Below are 14,759 nucleotides of genomic sequence, written 5' to 3' on the forward strand. Positions count from 1 at the left end.
ATGTAGTTTTAGCTTATATTCCTTCGATTATGTTTTATTTTAATTAATCTATAGTTATATGATTCAAAATGAATAAATTTGTAAAATATTTTTATAAAATGTAACGAATATGGCCTTAAAAAAATAATGAGACCAAATGAAAGAAGGCTACCGTTGGGAGACCAGTGAATAGTAATCCATATTTTTATAAAATTATCAGGATTTATATTTTGTCCATTAATTATTAGTCGCTGTCCTCTTAACCCATTTAATTAAATTTAATTTGAAGTTCAAAGCAAGTTATAGAACCAATGGAGACGTCCATTGTTAAAGAACTGGAGAGGTAACACGTTGGAAACCCGTTTGAGGGGTTTGGTGCGGTAAATTGGGCCAGGCCCAAATTATAATATTGGTCCTTTATTTCCTCCTCCTTCTTTTTCTCTTCATTTCTAAAATTCATTAAATTACAATATAAATCTTAAATGATGTAGGGTCCATATTCTCCTCGTTTGATGTTCTCCAACCTCCATCATTTATTTATCTCTAGTTTTCTAGTATTAAAAAGAGAGAAAGAAAAGAAACAAATCATATAAGAAGCTCAAAATTAGAGGTGTCAATGAGTACGAAACGGTCGGATGGAAGTATTTTCATACCCTTATTTAATATATTAACGAAAAAAATAACTCTTCTTGTACCCAATCAATTAAAGGAAAAAAAAATATTATGTATACTTGTTTTATCGAATACAGTACGAACCGGATAAACGAGTAAAAATGTGCAGAAAGATATATATGAGCTACGAATAAAAACTATATCATGTTATTAATCATCTCCGTATAAATATGTATCAACATATATATTTTTATAATTTTCTTTTAGTTATTACCATATATAGTATAACAAGTAAGGAATAATATTACTTGTAACTTTACCTGTTATTTTAACAAAAAAAAATTTACTCTTATTCGTACCCGATAAAATAAAGAAAAATAAAATTATTCGTATCCATCTAATTGAATACAGTACGGGTCAGATTGTCGCTGACACACCCTTCTTAGAATGTTATTTTTCTACATGTATAGATCTCTCGGTCTATATTTTTTAGCTAGCAGAAGTCGTTACGTAGCAAGCTAGAAAAGACAAATAAAGGTTCTCAAAAAAGGAAATATTTAAAAATATAATTTCATTATTGATCTAACTTTTGTATAATAGTAATTTAGATTGATAGCTATTGGGTGGAGGAGGGAGGCATCTTTTTAGACAAATAGGCATCACGGGAATGAGCACTAAACCTTAAAAATAATTATTAAATTTTAGAGGGGTCAGCATGATTAACATCCACTAAGAATTGCTTAAAGGTCCAAATGATGGTTACGTTGTACGATTTAATGCTTTATTTTGAATAAAGAAAATCAAGTTGGTTTGCCTTAATTGTTGGGTTTTGTTTTTCATTTCCCCTTCTGTCTCATAATACAGGGAAAGAATCCTGTAGACTCATTCCTCCTTGCGTAGGGTTGTTGGATCTTTATTGTTTTAAAAATCAGATCCAATAATTTACTGACCGTAAAAAAAAAAATGGGTCACTAAATTAGCGCCAATAAAATTAAAATTTGTCCCGTGCAACTAAGTCGTTTTTCAATTTTCAAAGGTCAAAACGTCGATCCGAACCGTTCAAGTTGATCTCTATATTAAAATGTGCTTGGAGACCAAATTTTACGTTTTTCGGAAACTTTTTTACTATTTATTAAGCCACTTTGAAAATCGCTGATCCAACGGTGACTTCTTTTAAAATTTATATTAAGTGCACAAAAAGATTTGCCAACCAAATCTGTCATTTTTAATAAATATACAAATAAAGTTACAAATATATGGATTTTTTTTAAATATGTGATTGAGATGTTTTAAAACACATCCAATTATCTATTTTATTAATTTAAACACCAATTAAGAAAGTTAGTATTTTTCCGGTAGTCAACAATTTTCAGATATTTTTGCATTAATAATTCCTAAAAACAGAAACACAATTGCACAAATTCAATTCCTATGTAATTAGTTGACAATTTGGTTGATCCAATATCTTTGAAAATCTACGTAGACCACATTTCCTGATTTTTAATAATTTAAAATCCAATAAAAGTTAATGGCCCCACCACCATAGGATTCCTTCAATCATTCAAGAGAGAAGGAAATCACAAGATTAGAATATCTAATTCCCATTAGCTAGGTTATCAACGGACTAATCCATTGATATAATATTTGTCAAGTTGGTACTAGGATAACATAACATTATTTTGCCAAAAAAATTAAAAAAAATGATGTTGCACATATATTCTACAAATCCCAAAAATAAAGAAAAAATTAGTTCCTCCACGCAACTATGTCGGAAACAAATATGCTGGAATTCTCGAAGATTTCAGGAATTCTGAAATTCTCTATTCCACCATCTATATATTTCGAGATTTGTGCATAAAAAATTGTATGCTTTGAGATTTGTGTAGAAAAAAAAATTAGATGGTTGGATTTGGAATTTCAGGGTTGACATCATCACTTGTTCGGTTTATTATTTAGATTTTCACTTGAATTTTTTTAATATTTTTTTTATTAAGTGATTTGAAAAGTGCTGGACGTGTCCAGTATATGAACTAATGGAGACAATATTTAGGCCGAGTATGATAACATTTAAAAATTGTAAATTAAATAATGTTTTTGATAATAGAGATGACATAAGCCGATGAAATGATTTGAACTGCCATGGTTTGATTCATTGTTCTTTTGTTCACACTATGAACCTAAATCACTTTACTGTTTGGATCCCCTACAGCTTAAGCAAATATGGCCTCTCATGTAGTGAGTCAGCTACATAAGAAGTTTTAGTCAAACCTGATTTTTAAAAAATTTAAATGGGACAAGCTAAAATTTAAAATTTATATAGTCGGAACTTAAGTATCTACAATAACAAATTAAAATTCTAAGTTTGGACTACAAGAACACATATATGAGGAAGGTTGAACTATTTAAAGACTATAAGAAAAGTAAAATTTAAATTAAATGTTAATATACACGTTAAAAAGTTTTACAGTCATAGGTAATTGAGCACTCTGTGAGCTATATATAGATATGCCCCTCCTCATTTGGAAGAATCCAATCTGCTCCTTTTCTTAAGAAAAGGAGAACCCTCGTATTCTCCAATTCGAACCGTTCAACATCGATCAAATGGTTTCAATTTCTTTTTAACATGGCACAAATCTCAAAGCACAAATAAATTAGATGTAATTGAAGCCGTTTGATCAATTTTAAACGGTTCGGATTGGAGAATAGGAGGGTCCTCCTTTTCTCAAGAAAATGAGCAGATTTCATTCCTCATTTGAATATTTATATATTTTTATGAATATGAAACTTAACGAGTATGAAACTTCGTGAGTGTTTTATAAAAACTCATGGACGCACAAATATTATGAAAATAATTAGGTTCAATGATTTATTTCAAACAAAAATAATGATTTTTGTGACAATCAGTGAAAATATCTATGTAAACGGTATGAAAAAAATATATTAGATAGTCATAATTCACAAACTAACGGTTTGTTGAGAATATATATTCAAAATTGTGTGAGGAAAAAAATTATGCCAAATAGTGCTTGTAAAGTATGTATATTTATTGGATTAAAGATTTTATTATTTTTTCTTTGAAATAAATGCACCAGAAAAAACACCGTTATTTTACATTTGAATCCAAAGATGACTAAAATTGTATTCACATGATGCACATACTACTGTGTGTTTTTAGTTTATTTATAGCTGAGTACTTTCTAAGGTATTTTTTGTCTGATCTTATGCAACAGCTGATTTGTAACTCTTTAAATTAATAAAATCACCTACGGATTTTACTGCTAAAACTAAAAAATCCACTCGCTGCAAACCGATTCAGATAACACAGGCCACAGATGAATATATGGATAAGTTTTGATTGGTTTGGTTTAAATGCTAGTTCCAAGCGTGCACGCAACAACTGTAGGATGGGCAGAGTGTAACCTCTTTGTATTAACACAATTTCTTTTTATCTTCAAATCAATCTACTGTCTGAAACAAATAAAGACAATGTTGACTAGTTAACCTCTTGGTTTTCCAGGCCGGGATATGGTACTAATTGCCGAATTTTTTTATAAACCAAAAATTTTTATGAAACTAACATGATTATCTTTTTTTTTACAAAAATAAGAAGAACTGAAATGACATTTCAATCTCAGCTGTTTTCATAGATTTTGAGAAAAAAATACGTTAAAAAATTGTAAAATTACCGGGGACCGAACTGCCATTTCAGTCAAAAAAAAAAAGGATTCGGGACCAAAATGACATTTCGGTTCTTATGATTTTTAAAAAAAAATAATTATATTGGTTTCATAAAAATCTTTATCTCTAATTATGGTTTATAAAAAAAAATTCCTAATTGCCGTATTGAAGTTAAAAATGATGTTGTATTTATTTTATTCCTCAGATCATGATTCGAATTAGGCTTGTTTGATTTGTTGGAAAAGTAGAGAAAGTGCTGAAGAATAAAGGAAATTACTTTTCTATGTCGTTTGATTGATAAAAAAAATTAGAAAAAAAAAAGATTTAAAATTCTTGTCTCCCTCTTGTCCCCTCATTTTCCTTCATCATTTTTTCCTACTTTGTTTTGGAGAAAACAATATTCCATATTATTATGGAGTCCAGCTAGTATGACAAAGAGCGTAACCTCTGAGATATTTCAACTTTTGCATGACCGACGTGTCCGGTGCCTATTCGAGAATAGTGCAGGGTACAAGGTTATTAGTTCTTGGAGATTCGTGCTGAACGTACTTGAATAGTTAAGATTTTTCGAAAAAACACACAAAGTTGAGATATCTCAGAGGATGTGAAATCAGTATGATATCGATGTCACATGATACTAACTTCAAAATTGATTGAATAGACTTCAAATGACTAATTCAAACTATTCAAACCAATTTACTTTGTGAGTGATGCGTTTACATGCAAATTTTTTATATTTTCGAGTTATTTTAGTATCAAATCATGTGGTAAAAATGTTGCAAAATGAATGTATTAAAATTAACATAAAACTCACACATTTGACCACTTGACTTGATACCAAATAAATTCAAAAAGTTATAAATTTTACATGTAAACGCACAACTAATGAAGTAGATCGGTTTGAACGGTTTGGATTCACCGTTTGAAGTCGATTTGATAGGTTTTGGAGTTAGTGTTATATAGACTGAAATGACACTGATGTTATACTAGTCAGACTCATTACTATAATCATTATGATAATTATACTGATAATAAAATAATAAAAATAATAATAAATTGTTATTATTATTTTCAAGTTTTGTTGTCATTACTACCAACGCTAATGTTGCTGTTGTTTTTATCACTATTCTCATCATCATTATTTATATTGTAAATAATTAAAAATATTTTTATTATCATTATTCTTATTATTCAAAAAATAAAATAAAAAAGTTCCAGAATTTTAAATTCTCGCACATCAAAATATCAAAAAAAAAAGGGTAACACACATTGAACGGAACGGCCCATAATTACCCAATTATATTAGCTCGAGCCCATAGCTAATAATTGGGCTTCACTGGGCCCATTGCATTTAATGGGCGAAACTTGCCTCACCCTTTCATTAATTACTTCCTCTTTTTTGATATGATGCTCATATCATCATATGCATGGGCAATCATACAAGCAGGAAGCAGCTCCTCCTCCGATGTAACAAAGCATTTATTCCATGATCCCATCGAATTCATATAACCTAAGGCAACATAATATTTATGTTTAGATCAAAATATGCACGAATTTTAAAGAAGCTCTGTGCATTCCACCTTGGTCGTATTGGTTTGAATTTTGATCGGATGGTCTGGATCTAAACATAAATATTATGTTATCTCAGAGGATATGGATGCGATTCCATCTCCATCCTCATCGCGCTGCACCGTGCAGTGCAGCAGAAGATCAGTACACCTCATGTTAGTATCATTCTATGAAGCACAGAATCAGTCAAGTTTGGTATTTGGCACTGTTCATATCCAATACCGTATTGGATACTAATGTTTACTATTACCAAAGTTATATTGAATAAGCTATACATAAAATGCCTACTATTGTTCACAATATTTAACCAAACAGATAATGAGAAGCACCTTGATGTTCAATTGTATTAGCAAAGATAATCTTCAGATTATGTATATCCTCTAGAACACACTTATAGTTTGCAATCCCATGTTTCAAGTCAGCTTCTAATACTGCATGAAGAAGAAAAATCAAATAAACAAATTAGTTCACCATATCACCTTAAGCATGCAATAACCTTATTTGGTGAAGGGATGCAATTATTTTTTGGGATGTATGATACTGTGGTAGTACTGACTCCACACCAATATACCATAGTTTTTTACACATGGACCGTTAGATCAAAATGGTGTGATCTAGACCGATTGACTTTGAACAGACAACCCAATGAACAATAATTGCAATCAGGTATCTGTCTGGAAAGGAACAATTTCTTCAGGAAACAGAAGTCAATAGTTTACCAGAACAAGATCTGTAAATTTCTTGAAGGATCTCTGCAATATAATCTGTTGTAGAATTCTGCAATGTGTTCAACTTTAGTTCCAGGTTCAACATTTCTTTCTGTAGTGCTTCCTTTTCCTCTACTAATGAAGCCATCTCTTTGATACTTTCAATCACAGTGGCTTGAAATTGAGCACACTCATCAGTGAACTTATCCCTATAAAATGGTTCAATAGTCAGGCTCCGTCAGATAGAAACAAATTCACTATTTCATTTGCACAAAAAAACACATACATCTTATTTTAATTTCACTAAGATTTGATTTTTGTAATTTCAACTAAGTCTGCAGTGATTTAAGTGACGCTTTCGCTGTACCTGTTTACAATTACCAAATTTCCAGTTTAGTCACTGTACCTTTTTGTATTTGTACAATTCAATGAGATAGAATTGGTTTACCAGATACTTGGTTCCATCCACTCAGTTCAAATTCTGAAACCAACACCAATTTTTGTAACTCGCATTCCTTTGTAAGGCACTCCTTTTCGATTTCAGAATGTTTAACAATTTCTGATTCTATACCTTGTTTTCTAGATATTCTGCTGAATCTCTTCATTGACCTATAATCACATAAAACAGGGAGGAAAATTTGAAAAAAGAAGGAAATGAAGTTCATCTCATGAAGTTGATCTCTAAAGAAAGAGCAATAGCACAGAATCTAATAAATACTTGCCAATTTTATGCATGTGAACCCTTATTATAAAAGAAAATTACCAAAATTCGCCTCTTTAAACAACATCAATTAATCTGGTGGAGTTATTGCAAGTGCAGGGTTGCAGTTTAGAGGTGCTACTACTCATGAGGAGGGTTACAATATAGAGATGCTACTACTTTCTTCGCTAGATAGTCCTCCATGTTGTTTTGGCTTCTGGTAATGTAATTACACAAAAAACAAGGGTTATATATGAAAACTTTCCAAACCTGTTAATGTGTCTATAAACAAAAGCTGGAGATGTTACTGTATTATGCTTCTCAGCGCAGTTTAACGGGAATTTTTTATTCATAGTAATTATAAAATTCAGATAGTAAGATTGTTAGCATTGATCGCGATCCAACATTTTATGGATCGGGCGCAATGCCCACGATTCATCTTTTTAAAAAAAAAAAAAATTAGACTACAATTTTAAACTGTTTTACAAAAAAAAAAAATGATTGATCGTGGGCATTGCCTCCGATCCATAAAATGTTGGATCGTGATTAATGCCGACGATCTTACTATATTGGTTGAAAACGAGATACTCTATCTGTTTCTATACATCTGAATTTTATAAAAAAAATTTATTAGCTTATTGGATAAGAGTATGGGTAAGAGCTATTTCATGCCGGTTACCCTATAAGATAATAAATAAATATAAAATTATATATAATAAGTGTTATTTTATTTTATTGGGTAAGAATATGGGTAAGGGCTATTTTATATTATATTTAATATAATTTTTTTGTTTAGTAATTTATGATGAAATTAATGTATCCAACATTTTATATAGCTTTTTAATTAGTAATTTATGCCGAAATTGATCACAATATTCTATCATTTAATTTAATTAATAAATTATATCTAGAAGAAGCCCATAAAGATAATTAATGAATGCTATATACAGTGTTTAATCAATATATAATTTATAGTTTGCTTTATTTTGTTACGTTAAAATATTGGGCCTCATTTCTGGGCCGAAAATAGAACCCACAATTTTCTAGAGCAAGCCCAAATCTTTCCTTGATCCAGCAATGGCACAGAGCACTTGCTGTAATCTTGTCAATTGACTTCTGGCATATTTTTCTCTGCTATCTAATATATTTTGGAATTCCATATATTTCTAATGACCATGGTGATCACAGGTACACTATTGATGTACTGAGTGATAAGAAAAATAAATATGAGAAAGACACATTTTCCCTTTCATTAGTTATAGTTAGTTATTGGATTTTTTTTTTTTTACCTGAGTTGCATTTCTCTTTCAAAATTTCCACTGAGCATGTAAAGATTATAATAGAAAGCTGATTCAGCAATTTTATTTGATTCTAAAAAGAAGCCAATATATAATTAATTAATGGATATACAGTGTTTAAATATCCTACTTATAGTTTTCAGTAAGGCCCATATGAAGCAAAAAAGTAAGGTTTGTTGTTATACTTATTTTGTTAGAATATAGAACCTAAAAATAAACAGAGAAGGAAACAATATTGGTAGTTCAAATGAACCAAATTTACAACAAAATATGTTCAAAAATTGTATAAGAACTACAAATATTGAAAAAGAATAAGCAAATAAACTACTTTATACATCCTATGAGCCTAACCATGACATAAACATTATTTAGTTATATACAGTGAAACTAGTGTGTATTAGGGTCATAAAAAGGTTTGATGAGATTTCCTTTTACTACCTTCGGATTATATTAAGGTCCGTGCAGATCACTGATTTGCAATGATGCTGATATATAGAAACAGAAAAAATTGAGATATGATCTCTGTTATCTATTCTCCTCTGCTCGTGTCCTGATTAATGACACTAAGACTGTAAACAATGCCCAACTCACCAACTCAAAAGAATTACAGAAGTAAACATGGCTCAAAACATCAACTCTAATATTCACAACTAAGCCTATTTTCGTTTTCAATTCAGGTTCCAGTTTTAGAGATGACCAGATTACTTAATGAATGGATTACTGAATGACTAGCTAACTAAATGTCTGAAATGGGCGTTGTGCCTTTTTCCCAAAAAAAAAAGAAACAGTTTATATACACAGGAAAAATTGGCGTTGTGCCTTTCTCACTGGAAATAACTCCCAAGATTTCTTTTCCGGATAATAATACAAATTGACATAACAATAGTTATACCTTTAAAGTTTAAACATACATGCATAAAATCAGCCATACATTACAATACTAATGACTTCATACATACATTCAAATTTATTATTTCTGACTGCTTCCACTGTGTTGCCATACATCTCAGATGTCGTGTTGTCAATAATCATGGTTTGGTTTCATTAATCGCGACAAGTTTCATTTCAGAGCGGATCCGGTATTTCTATAGTTCTTGTTGGTCTGTATAGCATATTTCAAATAGCAGTGAATAAATGAAAGTTTTGAATTGATTGAAGACATCATTTACACTGATTACAGATGCTTGATTACATATAGCTTTGTACCAATTGTCATTTCCTAATTTACAAGGTTTTATTTGTAAGTTGAGGATTGTGAGATATCCTAATTGGATCGGGTTGGGATTCAATATCTTCAACAATTTCTTTTACGTACAATAAAACTAATTGACATTTATATTCTAAAAGTAAAATAAAAATAAAACAAAATTTAATCCAATGTAAATTGTGTTTTCAAATACGTAACAATTAATTATAGTAATTCCTTGAAACATACATGCATAAAATAGAAGACTAATACAAACTGGACTTTATTAAACAATCTTATAAGTATTAATACTAGTGAAACACACTTCTAACTAAGGCAATTCAAAGATAACTCCTTATTCTCTCGATCAGCATGGAGTCAGAATGCTTAGACTAAAAGATCATGGAATTTCATCGAGGACCTGACAACACTGAAGCTACAAGGGGCACTGACTGATCCCCTATGCCCGGTAAATTTGTAATCAAGGGAATTGAAGAAACAAAATTATAATCCAATGATGTTTCAACCTCCATTGCTCCCTCTAAAACCATAACCACCATTAACATTGAAGGCCTTCGGATACTGTCCCATTGCAAGCACCACATTGCAAGCTTCATCACATCCACAATTTTCTTTTTGTATAATTCAACATCAAAGATATTTTTGTCAATCAAATCTGATAATCCATTGCTCTTAAATTTTTCTTCTAACAATTTAATTAGATGGCGATTCTCTTCGTTCTGAGAATCATCAAGGTTTCTTCTTCCAGATAGAATCTCCATTACCACTACACCAAAACTGTAAACATCAACCTTCTCAGTGACTATTGCTGTTAGCCATTCAGGTGCTAAATATCCAGGAGTTCCCCGCATTTTAGTCATCACTCTACTTATGTCCCTATCAATAAGCTTGGATAACCCAAAATCAGACACTTTAGCATTAAAATTTTCATCTAAAAGAATATTTTCTGGCTTGAAATCGAAATGCACAATTTTTTGCCTGCAATCATCGTGAAGATAAGATAAACCCTTGGCTATGTCGATAATTATTTTGAACCTGCTGGGCCAATCCAAAGGAACTCTCCCATCTTGGCAGTAAATCCACTGATCCAATGACCCGTTACACATGTACTCGTAAACTAAAAGCCTATTCAACTTGTCAGCACAGAAACCAATCATCCTCACCAAATTGATATGATGGATACTGCCAATAGTCTCGACCTCCGCCAAGAAATCCTTTTTTCCATGCCCGACATTATCCAAACGTTTCACTGCTATTCTCTCATCACCCCACTTTCCTTCAAACACAGTACCAAATCCACCTTTTCCCAGTATTTTGACAAAGTTTTCAGTGGCAGCTCGTAACTCTTCGAAAGTGAACCGGTTTGGCATCCCCGGTAATTGTTCGATGATATCCTCATCTTGCGCTTCTTGATGTCTTCTCAAACACACTAGGTAAATACTAACTAAGGTGAGCATAAAAAGCAGAGCTCCAAATGTAGAACCCAATATTGCTCGTAGCCCAACTTTGGAACTAGAAGGTGGCGAAGGAACAGAAGGTGGAGGGACAACTTGCACCTTAATATATGCAGAAGATTTGAAGTGTGCATCAGGTTTATTATTCTGGAGGGAATAAACCTCTGGTAGCGCTAAGCACGTGCCAACTGATGAGTTCCCATTATTTGACTGAAACAAAGAAGCTTTACATTTACAATCTCGAAGACATGCCTTTTTGCAAGTTTCCTCATCAGTTGCGTTAAATTCAACACTGTCAATATTATTGAAATATGATACATTGTTAAGGTCTAACAAAAGGTGATTGTTTACATCTTGACATGTTATATTAGTAACTGCATAGCAGCCAAGCTCCGCTCGCCGGTTATCAACCGGCTTGAAATAATTTCCTAAGGTTCCTGTGGGACAGGTGCATTGTCCATTATCGCAAATTCCATAGGGCCCGCATACTGTTGGGTAATCACAGTTATCCATAATGTTATCCATATTGAACAAATCAGCCACCATTGTCCAAACTGAATAATCATTAAAATCATAAAGTCTTAAGTGTCCATCAGACTCTAATCTAATGTACTGTATTGAATTAGCAGGCGGAAATTCAAAAATAATTGTGTGCATATCAATATTTGATAGCACTGTTAAGCTTCCATTCATGAATTCCATATAAGTAGACTTGTCCACTGTTTTGTTTGATCTATCATTGTACTCTGTTCCAGTTGATGTTCTATAGTAGTACACCAGTGGGGGATCCGAATTGAAAAATCCATACAGACCATCTGCAAGGAGGGTGAGATAAAACTGGCTTTCAGCCAAATCAGTGCTAGAGGAATTCGCACTGATCCTTATGCCTCCTGTCAGCGTTTGACCTATTACTAGACAATCAGTTGGGTGGTCAATAGATTGCCAGATTATGGAATTATTTATATCAAAGAGCACCAGATTACCAACTTCCGTGATGTTAATACCGGCCACTGATCTATTTGCCACGCTAGTGGACCAAACTAGGTCACCATCACTATCACGGAGGGTTAGACCATCTTTAGATGTAAGTTGAAGTGTGGCATTTTCACCGACAGGGCGGGCTCGATTTGCTGACCAGATGACTTGTGGACTATAGTAATCCACAAGTGTAGCATTTTCATCATTTATAGATAGGACCAGAATGTATATGGAGAGAAAAAAGCTCTTACAGGGTTGGGAGCAGTAAAATCCAATCGCAAACGATATGCCAGAACCGTAACTGCTTAGCCGGAGGAGGATGGAACGGACAATTTCACCATCAGTATAAGAGTTGTGTGGGCGAGATGGTGAGTTGGTCCATGATGCCGGAGCAGTTGCAACGCTTGTAGTGGGATAGTTAGAAGGTTGTGGATTAACAGAGAAAGAGAAGCATATGAGAAGTGCAACTAAGGCGAAGGAAGAAGTCATAGCCATTTCGTGTAGCAAAAGAGAACATATATTTTCCTTCAATTATATTATTTCATGTGCCACTTCATTTACCAACCCACTTTAACAACCATTCATCATTTGACTGTAGATTCCTTTAACAAATTTTAGAAACTTAGTTCTCTTTCTTGGCCACTGCTCAGTGCTCACCACCAATTTTGTTGGTCCCAGCAACACCTATGTTTACTGATCCTAGTCTATAGCATTAAATGCTAGACCATCACAAATTTGAAGGAATTAGCACTTGAGTGAGCGCGGCTGTGAGAGGTGGTTCTTGTTATTAAATTTGATCTTTATAAGGACGGAATACAATGCTGTAAAAAGAGAGTGGACACAACATCTTCTCCCACTAGCATTTAAAATTTCTCATTGCAGACAAAGAAAACGAGCAACGTTTACCTAGCATTACTAACCAGGACTGCTAGCTTGAGCACCGTGGTCAAAGTGACAAAGACTTGGTTCCTTTCTTGTATCCAAACAAGAATTAATATAATATTTAGTTGCTCGATCGTTCTTACGCACTGATTACGCATTGATTATAGTTGCTCGTTGTTAGTTGTTACGCATTGATTATACCGCTACAGAATCATGGACCAACTCATCAGTCACCATCTCTCCCACACACCTCTACTTTTGAATTAATTTCTCTAAAAATATTGTGGAGGTACTAGCAGACATAGATAAATAAATTTCCCAGCACGTACTGCTCACCAAGGCCTTGCCATGTGCAGCTTACAAAAAACAAGAACAAAGAATATAACCTCAATTTACAGCAATGTTCACATTGTCTTAGAAGAAAAGGATGTTTTCAGTGAATATATATCTACATCTAAAGTGGTTAAAATTGCATATGAATGTCTATGACACATAACTGTTATAATTTTCCAACTACTGTAAATTTGTTTAACACCAAAAAAAAAAAAATAGCATCTGTCATAGATACAAAACATAAACGCATCTGTAAATTGGAATCTGAATTGAAAACTGAAAAGAGTCTTTAGTTGTGGAGAATACAGTTGATGATATGGGCATTCTTATTTATATTTTTGTACCAGTAACCAGTGTACCTAAATATTGGCATCAACGTCATTAATTAGAACGCGAGAAGAGAAGAGTATATGACGGTGATAATATCTGAAATTTTTCTGTTTCTATCTGGTATCAGCATCATTGCAATTCAGTGATCGGTATGGATTTTTGATGAGCCTAACACACGCTAGCTTCACTCTATATAACTAAATACTGTTGTTTTCCTATGTCATGTAGGCTCATAGGCTGTTTAAAGTATTGTGTATTTGTTCATTTGAAATTTTGAACTAATTATATTTTTGGAGTAAGGCTACTATGCTTTGCAAATTAAAATAGGCGTTTTAATTTGCACTTATATCTCTAGTTTTAGAGTTCAAATAGTAAATCCGAATTTCTCAACATGTTATTCATATTGAAATGTGTTTTAAGACCAAATTTTTCATTTTTTGAAAATTTTTTACTATTTTTTTAGAAATTTTCAAAATCAGTGTTTATCATTAAATAAAAAAATAAAAAAATTGAGAAAAACACTGATTTTGAAAAATTCTAAAAACATAGTAAAAAATTTCCAAAATATATAAAATTTGGTCTCCAAACACATTTCAATATGAATGACATGTTGAGAAGTTCAGATTGACTATTTGAATTTTGAAACTAGAAATATGAGCGCAAATTAAAACACTCAATTTAATTTGCAAAGCATAGTAGCCTTACTCATATTTTTGTTAGTAGAACTAGGGTGCTCTTAGGTTCACAAAGGTCTTTGAGTGTCTAATTTTAAAATCTATTGGCCGGATTGATCTTAAATGAAGAATTCAAAGTGTTGAAACTGATCTATTCACAAGTGGTGTGTTATTATTAAATTTTAACCTTGATAAGTTATTAACTTGTACAAATCAATCATACTATTAAATTATGTTTAAAAATAAGTGAATATTGCATGTTGATATATAGTAATATTCAATATCACCAATAGCAATGATTGGTAATCAATCTAGATGGTAACATAAATATACATGTCATTTTTAATGTTGCGGTGAT

General features: G+C 32.1%; 2 protein-coding genes across 2 annotated transcripts; both read right to left on the bottom strand.

Moving 5' to 3' along the window:
* Positions 1-5,654: 5,654 nt before the first annotated feature.
* Positions 5,655-7,240, bottom strand: LOC144573617 (uncharacterized). Its single transcript, XM_078323395.1, has 4 exons — positions 6,994-7,240; positions 6,558-6,754; positions 6,168-6,269; positions 5,655-5,779 (listed from the first exon to the last, which is right to left on the bottom strand). Exons 1-4 carry the CDS (start codon positions 7,008-7,010, stop codon positions 5,655-5,657), a joined length of 441 nt encoding a protein of 146 aa, XP_078179521.1. The 5' UTR covers positions 7,011-7,240.
* A 2,846-nt stretch (positions 7,241-10,086) lies between these two features.
* On the bottom strand, positions 10,087-12,350 carry LOC144573359 (putative receptor-like protein kinase At5g20050). Its single transcript, XM_078323122.1, has one exon. It carries the CDS (start codon positions 11,904-11,906, stop codon positions 10,140-10,142), a length of 1,767 nt encoding a protein of 588 aa, XP_078179248.1. The 5' UTR covers positions 11,907-12,350; the 3' UTR covers positions 10,087-10,139.
* Positions 12,351-14,759: the final 2,409 nt, after the last annotated feature.

This window comes from Carex rostrata, chromosome 21, assembly GCF_964058835.1.
Source record: "Carex rostrata chromosome 21, lpCarRost1.2, whole genome shotgun sequence".
Lineage (NCBI taxonomy): Eukaryota > Viridiplantae > Streptophyta > Magnoliopsida > Poales > Cyperaceae > Carex > Carex rostrata.